The sequence below is a fragment of the Crocodylus siamensis genome, chromosome 6 (assembly GCF_052110815.1).
Source record: "Crocodylus siamensis isolate JL-2025a chromosome 6, ASM5211081v1, whole genome shotgun sequence".
Lineage (NCBI taxonomy): Eukaryota > Metazoa > Chordata > Crocodylia > Crocodylidae > Crocodylus > Crocodylus siamensis.
In genome coordinates, this window is record NC_143400.1 from 17,020,518 (window position 1) to 17,038,045 (window position 17,528).

The window sequence follows — 17,528 nt, forward strand, 5'->3', positions numbered from 1 at the left end:
AGAAGGAATCACCAACACACACACAGATTGGGGATGAGCTAAGCAGCACAGCAGCAGAAAGGGATCTCGAAGTCATGGTTGACTCAGAGATGAACATGAGTCGTCAGTGTGATGGAGTGATCAACAGAGCCAACTGCACTCTATCATGCATTAACAGGTGCATCACGAACAGGTCCAGGGAGGTGATACTTCCCCTCTATGGGGCACTGGTGAGGCCGCAGCTGGAGTGAGTACTGCATCCAGTTTTGCATACTGCACTTCTAGAGGGATGTGGATAACCGTGAAAGGGTCCAGAGGAGGGCTACTCAGATGGTTAGGGGCCTGTAGGAAAGGTCCTACGAGGAGAGATTGAAGGACCTGGATCTCTTCAGCCTCTGTAAGAGAAGGCTGAGAGGGGATCTGGTGGTGGTCTACAAATTTGTTGAGGGGGGGTGGGCAGCAAGGAATAGGAGATGCTCTGTTTACCAGGGCACCTCTTGGAGTAACTAGAAACAATGGCCACAAACTGATGGAAACCAGATGCAGACTGGACATTAGAAAGCACTTTATGGTAAGGGTTACCAAAACCTGGACTGGGCTTCCAAGGGAGGTGGTGCTCGCCCCTACCTTGGAGGTCTTTAAGAGAAGACTGGACAAACCTGGCTGGGGTCGTCTGATACATCTGATACCTGCACCCTTTCCTGCCCAGGGCAGGAGGTCGGACTCAGTAATCTTTCAAGGTCCCTTCTGACCCTAAAAATCGATGAAATCTATTAAATGAATACAGAAAAAGGAAGAGGAACAGCCAAATGCCAAGACTGTGGCCCAGGCCATACATGCAGGCATCTGCTAAGTCTATCCAGTGAGCGCCTACATTCCCAGATGCTTTTAATCACTGCAGGTTGCCTTCAGCATCCATCCCAGGACAGGAGGAGTTGCATGTAATGCTGGAGCTCAAAAAGAGATGTGGAGTTCTTGCAGAAGCAAAGACAAGGTTGCCCAATCACTTCACCTAGTTACATTTTTTCATCTCTTTTCCAGTGCTGGCTGTTTCTTTCAGTACTGGCCAGTGGTTCCTGATCAGCCTTGGATCATGAGATTGAAGAGCACCCAAAACCTTTGTGGCTTGAGTGCACATTACTTTTCTTTTCCAAAATCTGGACAGAAACAGCTCTTTTTATCTAGCATTGGTGGTTCAATGGTAGAATTCCTGCTTGCCATGCAGGAGACCTGGGTTCAATTCCCAGCCAGTGCAGGTGCTCTAACTGAAGAGTATACATGCCTTGACAAGGATACTCCTTTGTAACTTTTCCTCAACTCTTGACTTAAAAAAACACCCAAAACATATCTTCCAATGCAAGGAAGACAGAACAGCATTTTTAAATCGCGTGCAGATGTGTACACAACTAGCAGCACTAATATTGTGTGGCACCATTAAAAAAGCTCATGGCACCCCAGAGTGCCCAATCACCCTTGCGGAGACTTACTCCTCTAGATTATTTCAACAGCACTGAGAGCATGGTACAAATAAAAAGAAGATGAATTAAAGTGCAGCCTTCACCCCCATGCCTTTCCCAGAAGGAAAGAGAAACCCCACATATTTAATACCTTAATTTTATTTCAGTCTTCACAAAAAAGGTGAGCTGTCCATTGAGAAATGCATTTGGCAGAAAAAGAAGGGAAGGAGAGAATGAGTGAGAAATTCAAAGCTGGATTCCCGCTGGGAAGGCCAGCACCCTGGACATTAAATCCTAAATTTCAGTTCAAAATTGAGTGGAGACACTGTTCAGCTCTTTCCATCCTGAATGACCTCTCCTTTGCCACACTCCTCTTTCACTGCACTTTTCTATTTTCTACTCCCCTTCACACCTAGCTTGCCTCCCTTTCCTTTCTTTTTTTTTCCAGTCTTCAGCAAAACTCTGGCAACTATTGCAGAAAGGGTGTTGATGCTGTACCACTCCCCAGGAAGGGCTGTTTCCCCAGAGCCAGGCATAAAGTACCACAAAAGGTATTTTTGTACATAAAGTTACACCTCAACAAAGGAGTTCTGCCCCATCCTTTCCTCGCCACCACAACCACAAAATGCTCTTCACTTCACAGGGTAGATGAGAAACCCCGGGGAGACCCTCTTGTCTGGACATGGAACAGAGATCACTGCAAGGCCTAAAATTAAACACTGCTGTGCAGCAGTGCGCTTGCCTGAACTGCCCCAGGGCTGCCATCAGGAGCAGGTCCCATGCACCCACTCTCGTTCCACGCTCACTTCAAATCAAGGTACTGTGGTCACCAGAGAGGGGAACTTGAGTCCATGCCCCCAAAGCCAAGAGTCTGAAAACAGGTTGGGACATGGCTAGGGTTACCCCAAGAGGATACTGTCATCTTGACTATAGGTCTGGTGGAGAGAAGGGACATTGGGGAAAGCGTGCTGTAGGACCCCTGGGGATGGGAAGGGGGCTGGGAATCGCAGTGGACCTAATCCATGTACAGCTAGGTGTGTTTTGGGGATGGTGGGCTGGGAACGTGTTTGGCTTAAAGCTCAGTGTGAAGCTGGAGGGGGTTGGGCTTTGCGGTGGGAGGTGGGGTAAGCAGTACACAATTGCCCTGGCTCACCCAGGTGAAGAGCCGTGTGTTCGAAACACGCTCAGTTGTGACTTGGAAGCTGGCCGGGGTGGAGACTTCCCCAGGGCTCCTGGGAAGCAGTCATGAGCGTCCAATTCCCTCACTGGAAAAAGGAAAATTTGTCTCATCTCTAGCATAAGCCACAGCACTTGTGGCCATGTGGTAGAGTTTCTTCCTACCATGTGAAAGATGAGCGTTCAAATCCCAGTTTAAGTGATAAGTGAAAATTCTTGTTGCAGTGGAAAGGGGTCATTGTGCTTTTGTTCCCCTGAGCACCGCCAGGAGTGACCAGGAATAACGGTCACAAGCTGGCAGAGGGTAGGTTTAGGCTAGACCTCAGGAGATGCTACTTCACAGTCAGGACAGCTAGGGCCTGGAACCAGCTTCCAAGAGAAGTGATGCCGGCTCCTACCCTGGGGGTGTTTAAGAGAAGGTTAGATGAACAACTTGCTGGGGTCATTTGACCCCAGTACTCTTTCCTGCCATGGCAGGGGGTCGGACTAGATGATCTAGTCAGGTCCCTTCTGACCCTAGAAACTATGAAACTATGAGTAAGCCACATTCCAGTTTCCAGCCCTTGGATCTAGTTTGAAATTTGTCTGCAAAACCAAGGAGCCCTTTCCTCTCCCATTTCCTTTTCCCTTAAGGGGACATCCAGACTTTGACCCCTGCCCCACCCCCTTGCCCTTGTTCAGCTGCAAAAGGCTCAGGCCCTGGAGCTCAGACCCCTGCTAGCCTGACTCAGCAGAGACAGCTCCCCACGCATAGGATAAGCTGAGCCGTGGAGAGAAGTTCCCACCATCGGGGGTTACAGTGACCCTGCACCGGGGAAGGAAGCACCCGCTTGCTTGTGTATGGACCCATCACAATTCGTTTCAGGGATATGAAATCATGATCAGTTCAGTTAGAACTGACCCAGGGATGAAAAGCATCCTCTGTTTCTCCTCTCAGTAATCCTGGATTTCCAACTCATTCTTTCCTAAGAAAGGACTCCCAGATGTTCCTGTTAATTAACTGCATAAAACTGACACACGAACATAAATTGCATATATAACAATATAAAATATGCATGTTCTATACATGTGACAAGTAGGCTGTAACTATGGAAGTCCATGCCTCTTTGAACAGGGAATCTATGAGGTGCCAGCCAGCCCCAGCCCAGGTGCAAACCCATCCCCTGACACCCCACCCAAGAGGCAGCCGCACCTTGGGTGTGTTGGATATCTAGCCCCTGGTGCCCCCACCTGCCACCTTGTATCCCACTGTCCTGCTCTGGGTCTAACACCTTCAGGAGCTGGGAAGACAGATGAACTAACTGCAGAAGGTGGTAGGGATCGGCTGGAGTCCTGCCCCACTCCCACCTCAGTGGGGTGGGCAATGCCACAGCATCCAATGCAAGGAGGTCAATATTTTCCAACTACCTACACTGTAGTTTGCCCCTTCAGGGCATCACAACCCCCCCCCCCCCCATGCCTCTCTTTGCCTTCCTTTCCAGTGCCCCACCTACGCCCCAAGATGTTGAGCATGTGGATCTGTCTCCACCCAGGCACTGGCACACAGGAGCTCATGTAGTGGTGCTTGTGCCTGGCTGAGAAACAGGCCATGGACAGCAAGAGACCACTCTGCCCTGGCCTATCCACAATCTTGGCCTTGGTCTCCAGCCTCAGGAGCTGGGCTGGCTGGGTGGTGCAGTTAGTTCAACTCTCCTCCCAGCTCCTGAAGGTGTTGGACCCAGAGCAGGACAGTGGGCATGCTGAGTAGTTGATGCCTGTAGGGTTTGGGAGGGGGCATCAGTTGGACCAGGGCTCTGGGGGCCACACAAGCGCGGGGAACAACAGGATCAAATGTTCACGCGTGACAGGAGCAGAACACACTGTCATGCTTGGCCCTGTTGTGACATCCCACATCCCACACCAGCCAAGAACAGCCCTCGCCCACCAGCCCCTAGCAGCCACAGAGCCACCCGAGTCATACAATCATAAAAAATGAGGGTTGTTAGGGACCCCAGGAGGTCACGTAGACCTGCCACCTGCCCAAAGCAGGACCAGCCCCAACTAGATCATCCCAGCCAGGGCTTCTTCTAGCTGGCTCTCAAAAACTGCTGAAGATTGGAAATTCCATAAACTCTCTGGGTGACTTATTCAAGTGATTTACATGCTATGGGGGTAGGAGACAGAAATGTGAACCCCAGGCCCTGGGTCCCAGGCAGGTCTGTGAAAAACTTGCTTCAACCCCCTCCTGCCTGCCCCACCATCAACTTCTTTAGCCTGGGAGAAATACTTTTGCCTTAATTCCCAAAGCAAACAAGTGCTCTTCACAGGAGTAAGGGTGGAGAAGACAGAAAGGCAGGAAAGTAGGCTTCTATGGGCACTGTGGCTTAGCTGGTTAAAGCACCTGTCTTGTAAACAGGGGATCCTGGGTTCAAATCCCAGCAGTGCCTGCTTTTCATTGTCCAACACAGTGCAAGGAGATTAGGTGAGACCCTAGCATTTGAAACATTAGTAGACTTTCATGTACAAGGGACCCTCTAAATACACCAAAAACGCTGAAAAGAAGAAAAGTATCTCCCCTATCAGCTAAGTATGATATCTCCCTTAACTCACTACCTGTCCTTGGTAGTGAGTTAAGAGAGCATTGGTTGCATCTAACACCTTGCAACCTGTCAAGAGAAAGCTTCATTAAGTTGGACTGACCATTACACAGTCCAACTAAAGGAGTATCTGAGGACAATAAACCTTGCTGAAGTAAGAAAGGCACTAAATCCTTGAGCCCTCTCTGCACTCTGTCCATGAGATTACCCTTTGCATCTGCTGAGGGGCCCACATTCTCCCCAATCCTTTTACTTCTAACATCCTTTGGAAGTCGGGGGGTACCCTCCCTTCTTAGCAAGTCCAGAGACCCAGAGCGGGTGGCAGGCCCTAGAGGGGCACCCTAACCTCCATAAGGATGGTTGTGGTCTGTAGGGAAGCCCTGACTGGCTGCCACCTAGCCAGGGGTGGTGCAGCCCATGGGGTGGTGCTGCCCCCTACAAGGCCCTCGCCTTCTGTGGGGGTGGGCTTCTCCCTGTGGGTCTCTGGTGCCCCCCAGGCCCTACCTTTGTGCCGGTGGGGGAGATCTCAGTTCCCAGCAGCTCCTACATGGTTTTAATTCCACCGGTTGTCCAGGTCAAATCCTGTCAGGGCCCCTAACCACGGGTCCCAGCCCAGGACCTGTATGGCCTATAGCCACCCCGCATGGGAACAAGGAGAGGTCAGACCAGTGGGTCTCAGCCCTTTGAGACTTGAAGCCCCCCAGCAGCCCCTTGCCCCCCCGCCCAGCGAAACCCTGGGCAGGTGCTGCGGATGGAGCACAAGGGCCCCAGAAAGGGGGACGTGTCTGGGAAACCCGGGCGGGCGGCGGGTCACCCCGCGCTGCCGGAGACCCTTCCCGCCGGCCGGCTGCGGCGCGCACGGGCCCGGCCGGGGGGAGCAGAGGCAAGACAAGGACAAGCGGATTCCCAAAGGCCTTGCTGGGCCCCCGGAGTGCAGCGGCCCGGGGGCGGGAGGGGGCGGGGCACGCAGACACCGCGCTACCGGGCGCGGCGCGGGACCGGCCTGTGGGCGGCGCGGGGCGGGAGCACGTGGGCGCTGCCGGTGGCGTCACCAGGGGGCGGGGCAGGGACAAGAGGGACCTAGGAGTCCGGCCCACCCCCTCCCCTCTCTGATTGGCCGGGCCTCCCCCTGCTCCTATTGGCTGGAGCGGGAGGAAGGGGCGGGGCTTCTGGGGGACGTGTGTCGGGAGCAGAGCGGAGGCTGGGCGCGGTGAGGACGGGGCGCGGGCGGGTTCCGGCGGCTCCCTGGGCTCCGAGCCCCACGCGCACCCGCTCCAGGGCACCGCGGGGAGCGGCCGGGCCCTGCCCTGGGGGCGGAGCGCGCCTGGGCACCGTGGGGGGTCACCTCATTCCTGCCCCCCGGCCTGTAACCTCTGCCCCCCTCCCAGACCCCTCCCCCCACAGCGAGGTCCCTCAGCAGCAGCCCAACCCCCGGGACCGGGCCCAGGAGAGCGGGGCCCTGCCTCAGCCCCCCCCCGCCCAATCCCCACCAGGCCCTGCTCAGGGCGGAGATGAGGCTGGGACACCTGGGCCAAACCTGCCTCCTGTCACCCCCAGACAGGTCTGCGTGCCCGGGGGAGTCTCCTGACGGCGCGATCGGGGCGTTTCCAGGCCCAGAGCACAGGTTTTCTGCACTGCCGGGTGCTGGGGGCTGTCCTGTACTGCACCCCCAGTGCTGAGCCTGGGCCGGGGATGGGTGAGGAGAGGCTGAGGGTGCTGGGCTGCATGAGGCTGGAGAAGAGACGACAAGGGTGGGGTGGGGTTGACAGCAGCCTTCAACTCCCTGCAGGGTGGTTGCAAAGAGGAGGGAGCTGGGCTGGTCTTAGTGGGGGCAGATGACTGAACAAGGAGCAAGGGGCAGCAAGGGGAGTTGACATTGGATAGTAAGAAAAACTCTCAGCAGGAGGGTGGTGAAACACTGAAATAGGTTTCCCAGAGGGGGGTGGAGTCTCCATCTTTGGAGCTTTTCAAGATCCAGGTAGACAAAGCCTTGGCTGGCATGGTGTAGTTGGGGCTGGTCCTGCTTGGAGCAGGGGGTTGGACTAGGTGTGACCTTCTGAGGTCCCTTCCAACCCTCATTTCTATGACCTGTGATTCTATGAAAGTCTGCATTTCATTTCATGCTGCACAACAACCCTTCAGTTCTCCTTTGACAAATACAGTTGAGTAAGAAAAGGGTAGGACATAGTGAGAAATAAATTTAAAGTTGGTACCATGGGCTGGGATTGCAGGTTAGGAATGAGGGGCACTGGCAGTCTCAGGATTAGATGTGGGCTGGGGGAGACAGTAGCGGGGTCCAAAGACTGTGAGTACAAGGAGTGCCAGCCTGAGCCGTGCCGCTGCCCTGGGGTGCAGGTGTCATGAGTTTGGGGCATGTGCCCTGCCAGCTGACCCTATACCTAAGGAAGCACCTACCAGCTGGGTGCAGAGTCCCTGCCCCATTGGAGCCCTGTGCTGAACCCACACTGGTATGCCCCCTCGCTACACCCTGGCCCTCATCACACGCACACAGAGCCCAGGCATCCTAGACTGTGTGTGTGTACAAGCACACACATGCATACATATGCACATGACACCACCCCGCATTCACAAAAGCCAATATGTCTGACAGACCGTCACGTGTGGGACATCCGGGACATCCAGGACATGCAAGCCAGCCATCATTCCCCCTCCAAGAAGTAAAGCATCTCTCCCTTGCGTGCACACACCTGCAAACAACCACAGGAATCCCGGCATCTGACACACAAACTGCCCCCACCAAAGACCCCATGTGTCCGACACAGTCATGCACAGACATGTCTGTCCCTTGTGTCTTCCAGGCTGCAACCAGGGGGATATCCCCAGGGTTGTCGCCACCACAGCCAGTAAAGCAGCAGCTGCAAGAGGAGCCAGTGTGACGCTAGGAGGTCCCAGGGCAGGAGGTGATGGAGACCATGCAGCCCCCTTCTGAGACCGAGATTCCCTCAGAGACCCTACAGCTGGCACTGGGGCATGACTTCTCCACTCCAGAGACTTGGCGTAAACGCTTCCGAAGCCTCCGCTACCTGAAAGCCAAGGGGCCGTGGGAGGTTTGCAGCCACCTGCAGGAACTCGGTCGGCGCTGGCTGGAGCCCCAGCACCGCAGCAAGGAGCAAATCCTGGAGCTGGTGGTGCTGGAGCAGTTCCTGGCCATCCTGCCCCAGGAGATGCAAAGCTGGGAGTGGGGGCCTAGCGTGGAGACCTGTGCAGAAGCCTTGGCCCTGGCTGAGGGATATCAGTTTCAGCAGAAGGCGGATGAGAAGCTCCAGGTGAGAATGTTTTACCCTGATCATGGATGTTGCTGTCTCCATCTCCATGTGTTTGGGGGACGTTCCCTCTCAGCCCCATCTCTCCTAAGCTTCCAGCTCCCCAGTGATATCTATATGTTATCCCCAGGTCACAGTGAGTATGAAGGTCAAGGAAGTGTCCTCAGATAACATGCAGTCCACAGCAGCACTGCAGAAACCTGCTGCTTTCTGCCCAGAGCAACCAAAGGCATGTTGTGTGGAAAGGCTTCTGGACGAGTCAGGAGAGAGGGAAACCACAGGGCCTGGGGACAAGACACCTCATGTCCGCAGAGAGGAGCCCTTGCCCCACCAGGAGCCAGGTACCAGACATAAGTCCTGGGCATGGGTCCGGGTGCCTGCGTGTCTGTCCTGCATGCAGGGGGAGAGGCTCAAATGTCTGCCCCAGCCCGTGACAGGGCTGCAATATTCATAAACACATAACCCTGTGGCTGGGCTGGGCCCAAGCTCTGATCTCTGTGGGTGGGCAGCTCCCAGGCTGGGGGCCCTGATCTTTTTCTCTGCATGTCTGCAGGACCCAGCAGAGAGAGGCTTTATCTTGTTTGGGCCTTGTCATGTTGCCATGCTAACAATCAGTGATGTAATTCATGTTCCAAAAACCTCTGCACCCAATAAGGGGCTGGTGCAGGTGATGGAGAAATGAGACTCCCCAGTAGCCTCTGGCTACTTCAGGTACATTTAACCCAGGGCTCTGTCCTGCTGCAGATTCCCTTGTAACCGAGGAGACCTGAGAGCAGTGGTGCCCCAGACAAGGCCCTTCCCCTGGAGTGGGTAAGGAGCGGTGGTTTTATCCTTTCAAGAAGCAGGAGTCACTGTCTCCCGGTGGAGAAATCTCTGCCAGAACATTTTCATGGGGTCAGTGCTCCAACAGCTCAGCAGCTCTTGTTCTCCCAGAGCCATGGGAACTGTTTCATGAGCCCTGGAGAAGACTGACCTTGCATTTCCCCTCTCCCTTCCCTTTAACATCCTTGGAACTTCTTTTAGCGAGAACGATGTCCCTGCAGGCTCTGGGATCACCACCCCACGCTGAGACAGAGTTATTGGGGCTCGTCTCCAGCCTCATGCACATGGAGGTGTATTAGCAAGAGCTGTGGGACTTTTAGTCTTCCCTCTCCCCCATCTTCCACACACTGAACCCTCTCTCTTTCTTAGTCCCAGACCAGTACAGGAGACTAGCAGGGGTTTCTCTGTGCTGGCAGCACCAGGGCTACCCCGTGCATTCTCTTTCCGACCCTGCAGGTGCTGGGACCCCGAGGAGAGGTGAGCAGAAGCCTCCTGGAGAAGAGCCTCTAAACCTGGAGCTTCAGAGGACTTCCCGAGGGAGACTGGAGGAGAGGGGCTCCCTGACACCTGAGCCAGGCCAAGTGCAGCTCTGGGAGGTGTTTGAGGCCGTGGCAGTGTATTTCACGAGGAAGGAGTGGGAACTGCTGGAAGATGAAGACAAGGTGCTTTACCAGGACCAGATGCTGAAGATATACCAAATCCTTGTTTCTCTGGGTAAGGCTCTGGTTGTTGCTTCTTCCTGGACCTATGCAAACTCTGAAGTTTTGTAGTCGTCTCCCTGTGTTTCAGAAGTCTCATCCTTGTGAACTTTTGGCTGGTGGTTTAAATCCACTTCTTCCCTGCTGCGCTGTCAGTGGAGAGACCTCTCTAACATTTCATATTGTTTTATCCTCCTTTATTTAATCCAGCTCTCCTCACTTGTGTCTTCTCTATTCTTGTAACTCCTAGTGCTTGCATATTCAGCAGTTTCATGGCAACATGATGTCCCTTTCTCTTCTCAGCATGGTCATATCATCTCCAATTTATTGTGCCAAAAATACACAAACATCTGTTCCCTGGGGAATTATTCACGGATGCTTTTCCCTGCCGCAAGTGCTTGCTTTAAATCTTCACTAAGAATAAACTCCTTTCTGCTCCTTTTCCTGGAATTACACTGACAAGAGAAAAGTCACCCATCCATAAGTGTTTCCCAATATCTCTTCTTTTTGGTACCTTGAAAACAGTCAAAGTTTTATCCTTCTGCTCCTAGTACATCACACATAAGTGAATCTTCATGCCTGTCCCTGGTGACTGTCAATTTAATGCCCTTTCTAAACCAAATGTGGTTGGTGCTTTGTTTCCTATGGCCATCCCTCCACAACCTGGGTGACAAGGATCATCATTTATTGAAGGCTTCTCCCTGCAGTGCCTTCTCTTTCATCCTAAATGCTTATTCTCCCCCGTCCATCAAGGCCTTAATAGAAACCTTGAGTTCGTTGCATCCATTCCTCGCATCCTGGTAGGTTATTCTATATCCAGTACCCAGTCACAAACACTCTTTAATCACTATCTCAAACAGGATATCAAGGTCCTATACCTGACTTAGTCTGCAGCATCCAGCAAGGACAGATGGAGCTCTGTTGCTGTGATGATGAGGACGGTGGGGAAATCTCAAGGTCAGAGGACCTGCTGCCAGGTGAGTTGCAGCTGTCCCCTTCACCCAGCTCTGCTCTTAGTAATGCTCCATGCCCAGAGTGCCAGGGGGACTGGGAAACTGCAGACATGGCCTGTGTGCTGCCATTCTTGGGCACCGATCTCAACTACAGTACATTATGCTATAATGTGTTCCGGCAGGTGTTGTTCCCACTTCCTGAAATTTGAATCGTGGAGACATGTAACTAGTCCTTTCTTCTCCCTTGGATGATAGATTTAGAGAACAGTCAGGTTTGCTGCCTTGATTTTTCAGCCCAGATGTGGTTTCCCTGGGACACCATGATCTTAAACTTCCATCTTCACTCAGGAATGTAAGAGTTCATTCCCCAGCCCAAGGTATCCATACCTCTCTAATACCCTTTCTCAGGTCATGATGGGATTTTTGTAGTCCCCCGTCCATATTAGCATGGTGTACAGAGGCTCTGTGTAGCCATTACTATTGGACAAGAAAAGTTGAAGATGTCCTGGCTTCTGGTTAGGTTGATCTGGAACCCAGGATTTGTTTCATTATGGTCTCAAGATGCATCATCTGCATGGCTGTACCATGTCAGGAGTACAACTCAGAACTTTCAGGTTAAGGTGGGGAAGTGAATACCCCACGGTTTGCACCAGTATTGTCTCCTTCGTGTTTTGTGTCTGTGGCCCCGAGTGTCACAAAGCCTGAGACTGCATTAAGTCCAGGTTCAGGTTCATGCCAGGGCTATAGACCCAGTACAGACTCCTCTGACATAAAGGCCCCCTGGGGCCTGTCAGTGGAGGAAAGCTCCATGAGTTCATTAGTTGCAGCAGACACAGCTGTGCTCCTTTCAGAAAAGAGAACTGGAGCTCTAAGACCACCCCCTTTCCTCCTCGGGCCATTATAGCATGAAGCCATTCAAATACTGTCCTAATGAACATATCCCACACGTACTTCTCTTAAGCAGGGCCTGAGGGGATAGGGCTGTCAGCTGAGCCAGAAATACTGAGTCTGGTTCTGAACTCCTGCTAATAGGGAACATTAGCCTGGCACAGGGTACAGCCCTTCCCTTCCTCCCAGCACTTGGGGTTTTGGCAAGAAAACATTGATTTCTTGAGGGAACACAGATGCTAAGGTCCAAGACTGCTCTGAGGCCTATCCCAGCAGAAGGAATAGAAGTGTTTGCCCTTTGCTGGCACAGTAGGGAGTAATCGGGATTTTCTTCTCCGTGAAGGTGGTGCCTGGCTGCTGAGCATAGCTGAGGAGCAGGCTCCTGCAGAAGGGTCTGTGAACCTGGAGCCACCACGGACTTCCCCAGGGAGTTTGGGTGCGATGGACTCCCTGAGACCTGAGAAGGAGCAATGGCACAAGAGTCAGCAGATGCCCAGAAAGCAGAAGGAGAATGTAGCAGTGAACCAGGTACAGTCTCCAGTTGAGCGTAAGAGTGGAGAAGGGGCAGAACCCAGAAAGAGCCCTGAGTGCAGAGTAGAATTGGTGGAGCTGAGAGACCTAAAGAGCCCCTGGAAAGAGGCACTGCATTGAAGCCAAAGCAGGGGTTGGCCTCAAATGGAACCAGGGGCCCACCCCTGCCCCAAGGTCAGGAAACCCTTTAACTGTCCACCACTCTTGGCTCTTTACAAATAAAGCACACACTGAGGAAAAGCCCCACATATGTACCACCTGTGGGGAGTGCTTCACTTGCCTCTTCACAATGGTTGCTCACTGCCAGATCCATTCTGGGGAACTCCCCCATTGCTTCACCAAACGTGGGAAGAGCTCTTTGTGCCCCTTGGACCTGGTCAAGCACTTATGTGAACACAGGGGAAAGCATCAGTACTCCTGTGTCAGGTGTGCTAAGACCTTCACCCATTTCTTCTCTCTGTTTCAGCACCAGCGCACCCACCTGGGAAGGAAGACACACCGCTGCACCAAGTGCAGGAAGAACTTCAGCTGCTGGCAAGACCTGTCCCAGCACCAGTGTGTGCAGAGTGGGAAGCAGCCATGCCACATCACCAAGTGTAGGAAGAATTTCAGGAAGACCTCCAAGCTGGCCAGACACTGGTACATACACACAAGGGAGAAGCCGCATCAGTGCTTAGATTGTGGGAAGAGCTTCAGTCTGTCTTCCAGCCTGACCAAACACCGGCTCATCCACACAGGGGAGAAGCCACATAGATGGTCAGAATGTAGGAAAAGGTTCACCCGATCCTCTGACCTGGCTCAGCACCAGCGTATCCATGCAGGAGAGAAGCCATATCAGTGCTCTGTGTGTGGGAAGAGCTTCATCTGGTCTTCCCACCTCACCCGGCACCAGCTTATCCACACAGGGGAGAAGCCACATCGGTGCTTACAGTGTGGAAAGAGCTTCAACAGATCCTCCAACCTGGCTGAGCACCAACGTATCCACACAGGGGAGAAGCCACATCAGTGCTGTGTGTGTGGGAAGAGCTTCACCCGATCCTCCAAGCTGGCTGAGCACCAGCGTATACATACAGGCGAGAAACCACATCAGTGCTCTGTGTGTGGGAAGAGCTTCAGCCTGTCCTCCAACCTGGCCAGACACCGACTTACCCACACAAGGGAAAAGCCACATCAGTGTTCTGTGTGTGGAAAGAGCTTCACCCGATCCTCCTGCCTGGTTGAGCACTAGCATATCCACACAAGGGGAGAAGTCACATCAGCGCTTCTTGTGTGGGAAGAATTTCAACCAGTTCTGTAGGCTGGGCAACCATCAGATCTGTGGAAAAAAAATCCCCCTATTCCTGTCTTCCTGGTCTGAGACAGCCCAGCCCCCGGCCGCTTCTGCTTCAGCTCTACGTGGTCATCTAGGCAACTGGGCTTTAAACATTCCTAAGGGAGGGGAAGCTTGCTTTTCCTTTGTCCTGTAGCAGGCATTTTTGGGAAGGAGAGGCAGTCATATTGGGGACTCAGCCAAGCTTGGACCTCTGGAGAAATGCTCTAGATGATTATACTGTCCGTAGATATGGAAACTTAGCCAGTATATTAGGTTAAGTGATTTTTAGACGTGCTGAAAGGGCCACAAGCCCATTTTTGTATGACTCATTTTATTGGAGAGTTCAAGGTGTTTGGGTTTTTTTTCTCTTAAACTTATTCTGTTCTCTACCGCACCCCCACGTTCTCCCTCTCTGATCAATCAAAGCTATCTGTTACAGCATGCCTGGCTGTGAATCTCTGAGGGGAGAGGAGAGAGATAAGTCTTGATAGCTCCCATTGAGCAGATAGCTAAGGTGGCCTTGGCTTTTTACTTTCCTCCGGTACAGGAGGCTGCTTTGGAATGCTTCAGGCTAAAAGGAGCAGCCAGATACGACCAGTGGCCAAAGTACCCCTGCAGTCAGCAGGGTCTACATACCCTAGACTGCATAGAGCACTGCTTGGGAGGTAGCAGTATTAACCCATGCTTGCTGGAGGCCTGCAGGAAGGGGGATGGCCAGATGTAGGCTCCCCAGGGGAGACTCCTGAAGCATGGTTTTGGGCCTGGTACAGTGAAGTGGGTGGCTCAATGTAGTAGCACCCTCTAGTGTTCCACTGCAGGCCCATGTACATGGTAGAGAGACCTTGTTGGTTCTTGGAGTGTGGGAAAAGCTTCCCCTGATCTTACAGCCTGGCTCTACATCAACATATCCACACAGGGGAGGAGCCAGATCAGTCCTCAGAGTGTGCAAAGTGCTTCCTCCACTCCTCCAAACTGGCCCAACACCAATGCATCCAGATCCAGGAGCATCTATAATTCTGCCAGCAATGCAGGAAGGTCTTGGGAACGTGCTCAGCACCCACCAGAGTCTGCACCGCAACTAGCCTCCTGCTGGTGGGCTGCAGCAAGAATTCACCCATTGTTTGGTCCTTCAAGGGCACCACAGGACCCAAAGGACACAGAGGCTGGCCTCCAAGGTTTGATGATGGGGAGGGGTTAAAAGGAAACATCTCAGGCAGAGGTCAGCCCGGATGCTGGGGGAACCTGTGAGGAGATGATTTCTATAATTGTCCTTTCTGCTGATATCCCCCAGTGTATAAATCTCCCCCCACCCCACGCTTTCCCTGTATTACAGCATTTAAGAATAACCTTGTGACTTCTGAATGTGCTCAGTTCTTTGGCAGGAGGCCCTGTTTGTCGTTGGAGGTGGCCACAGGAAGAAGGGAGGGAATGGGAGTTTGTTTGACACATTTTGAATGCGGCTGTTACTTCCTGAATTTCTAGGGGACAGTGGAGGTGGGGGGCAAGGTGTGTAGGTGAGGGAGTGTGTGTCTAAGGAACTGAAATCAGAACCACCCCTTTTCATGAGCGCACGGGTACAGATCAGTTAAGGTCCCCTGATGTCTCTTCACAAGTCCTGATTGCAGAGCCAGCTTCTCAAATGCAGCTCCCACTGCTTTTTGTGACAGTCTTATGGAGAAGAGAGTGGTGTGTTATAGAAGTAGATGCCACACAGCATCTCTAGCAAGTGAGTGGGGGCATGGGAAAGTCCAACTGAGAACCTGGTGATGAGGTCAGGCCTCTACTTACACCCATGGCCACAACCATGTTAGGCTCCAGTTCCTGTTGAATGATGGCATTCCCACCAGGAGGGATAAAGCCAGTAGATCTTCTCATTTGATTTCTCTCTCCTTGATTCTGATTCCAGAGACACGGAGGGCTGCTGAGCAGGCGGAAGTTGGAGGTGGTCAATTGGAGCCCAGCTGCTCTTTCCACATCTGGCAGCCTGTGCCAGGTTTATTGTTAACTATTGCTAGCTCTCTCCCAACCCTACTAAGTAAAATCCTCCAGGTTTACTGGCCTGTGGAAGCCCAGTGAGCCTTTGGATGAAATGGGCTTTTACCTCTGCCCCGTGCTAGCTTGTCCAGACCCCACCTTGTTGCTTGCGGTAGAAATAGATGCATCCAGCACTCTAACAACAGGTCCCACATCAAATCCTGCATCTTCTTTTCCTGCAAACCCCCCAACAGAAAAGAAATCTTGAGATCCTGACCTGTCAACTCACGGGGCATCAGAGTGCCTTTTGGGAAGTGAAGAGCCATGGCACAAAGTACAGGTTCTTACAAATCACAAAAACCTAGCTGCTGACCTGCAACCCCAGAAACTGGCCCAAGAAGCAAGAGGAAGTTCCCACTTGTATATAGAAAATCATAGGGGTTAGGATCACAGGTCAACAGGCCAAAGGGAGGGGACAACAACATTGTGGTAACATACACTCAGCGCCTTCACTCCCTACTACCCCTCTCCCCCTGCCACCTCCAGCAGTGTTCCCCAAACATGTTTTTAGTCCCAAGAGTGATCAAAGAGCTGCAGCTGCCCCCAAGTCCGCAGTTTCTTCAGTCCACAGTCCTGGTTGACTGAGCCTGTGAGATCTCCAGCTCCCCTGTTTGCTCCTGTGTGGGGCTGGCCAGGTTCCACCTGCGCACTGCTCTTTCCCTCTTACTTCAGCCTCCAGCCTCCTGTTTTTCCATCCCCACCCCCAACCCCAGAGGTTTCTGGAAGCTGTAGTCCAAATTCCCAGTGCACACATCTCTGCAGACTGCCCCTGGTTCCTCCTGCTGACATGCATTACTTTGACATTATACTAGAATATATGCATATAGCCAAAACACTCAACCTAAGGCAACTTTGCTGTGGTGGGTGTTTTTCTTGGCCCACTTTGACTTTCCCCATCATGCAGAAATGGGAAAGTGGATGCTGTTTCCCAGAAAGTGGAATATGACACCAACCTGGTGCAGGGACCATTGGAAATTTGTCCCATTTTGAGGCCACACAGCTTCCTCGCACCACCGTGCCAATGGCTCTGCTGTCTGCTGCACCCAGGAAGAACCTTGTGAGGAGCAGGCTCCCTTCGTGTGACCACTGCCTCAAATCCAGGGTGGTTTCCTCTTCTGTTAGAGTAAGATTTACATGCCCCTATGTCTAGGCAGGCCCATGGTCCTATGTTTATGCCATGCCTTCTTGTTAGCTGGCCACCCTGGAATGGAAAAAGCCTATCAAGTAATCACCCGCTACTTTGGTGGCCAATCAGAACCCCTGTGGTCTCTTCCAGCCCCTTTCCACTCCATCCTGGCCTGTTTTAGGCTAAGATCAAGCATGTTGAGTGGATTCTCTATGATCTGGATGGCAACAGATTTACTAATGTGATACCCTGCATCCTATGTGTATGTCTGCCCTAGGGTGAGCAGCTGCACAATTAATGGTGATGGCAGATTGCTCCTGACTTGTTCCTTCACCTTTTGTCATGGGGCAAGTGAGAGACTCGAGGGCATCTGAACCCCAAGGTCTCCTGGCTTGGGGCTTGCATGTGGGATGCCTGCCATAGATCTGGGGGTGTCTGAAGCCCCAGACTGACAGCCCGAGGCTGTCTAGCTCACTGGCTAGATAGCAAATACACAGGGGGCTGGAACTTGTAAAGGAGTCCTATAAATCTGGACACTTGGTCATAGCACTAGGGAAGAGCTGGAGGGATCCCTCCTCCCCATGCGAGTGTCTGGGGTGCTCAGGTTGTGAGACACGAGAACGGAGCACAAGGCGGGGGCTGTTCAATGCCTGATCCTTGGCTCTGATTCTGCTCCAGCCAACCCCATTCCA

At 52.7% G+C, this 17,528-nt stretch overlaps 1 protein-coding gene and 2 non-coding genes across 4 annotated transcripts; all 3 read left to right on the forward strand.

The window, feature by feature from the left end:
* Positions 1-1,163: 1,163 nt before the first annotated feature.
* Positions 1,164-1,234, forward strand: TRNAG-GCC (transfer RNA glycine (anticodon GCC)). Its single transcript has one exon. It is a non-coding gene; the product is annotated as a tRNA-Gly (tRNA).
* A 3,730-nt stretch (positions 1,235-4,964) lies between these two features.
* TRNAT-UGU (transfer RNA threonine (anticodon UGU)) lies at positions 4,965-5,038 on the forward strand. Its single transcript has one exon. It is a non-coding gene; the product is annotated as a tRNA-Thr (tRNA).
* A 1,312-nt stretch (positions 5,039-6,350) lies between these two features.
* Positions 6,351-15,027, forward strand: LOC149861309 (uncharacterized). Of its 2 annotated transcripts, none has more exons than XM_090056372.1 (7): positions 6,351-6,398; positions 8,008-8,475; positions 8,603-8,813; positions 9,751-10,008; positions 10,853-10,969; positions 12,177-12,361; positions 12,831-15,027. In XM_090056372.1, the coding sequence occupies exons 2-7, from the start codon at positions 8,113-8,115 to the stop codon at positions 13,590-13,592; spliced, it is 1,896 nt and encodes a 631-aa protein (XP_089912498.1). In that variant the 5' UTR covers positions 6,351-6,398; positions 8,008-8,112; the 3' UTR covers positions 13,593-15,027. The 2 variants fall into 2 exon arrangements, with proteins under 2 accessions (XP_089912498.1, XP_089912499.1); XM_090056373.1 differs by lacking the exon at positions 6,351-6,398 and adding an exon at positions 6,956-7,656.
* Positions 15,028-17,528: the final 2,501 nt, after the last annotated feature.

Coding starts and splice junctions, on each gene's coding strand:
- LOC149861309 (XM_090056372.1), top strand. CDS start 8,113: ATGGAGACCATGCAGCCCCCTTCTGAGACCGAGATTCCCTCAGAGACC. Junction 8,814..9,750: donor CTTGCCCCACCAGGAGCCAG/GTACCAGACATA, acceptor CCGACCCTGCAG/GTGCTGGGACCCCGAGGAGA. Junction 10,970..12,176: donor GTCAGAGGACCTGCTGCCAG/GTGAGTTGCAGC, acceptor TTCTCCGTGAAG/GTGGTGCCTGGCTGCTGAGC.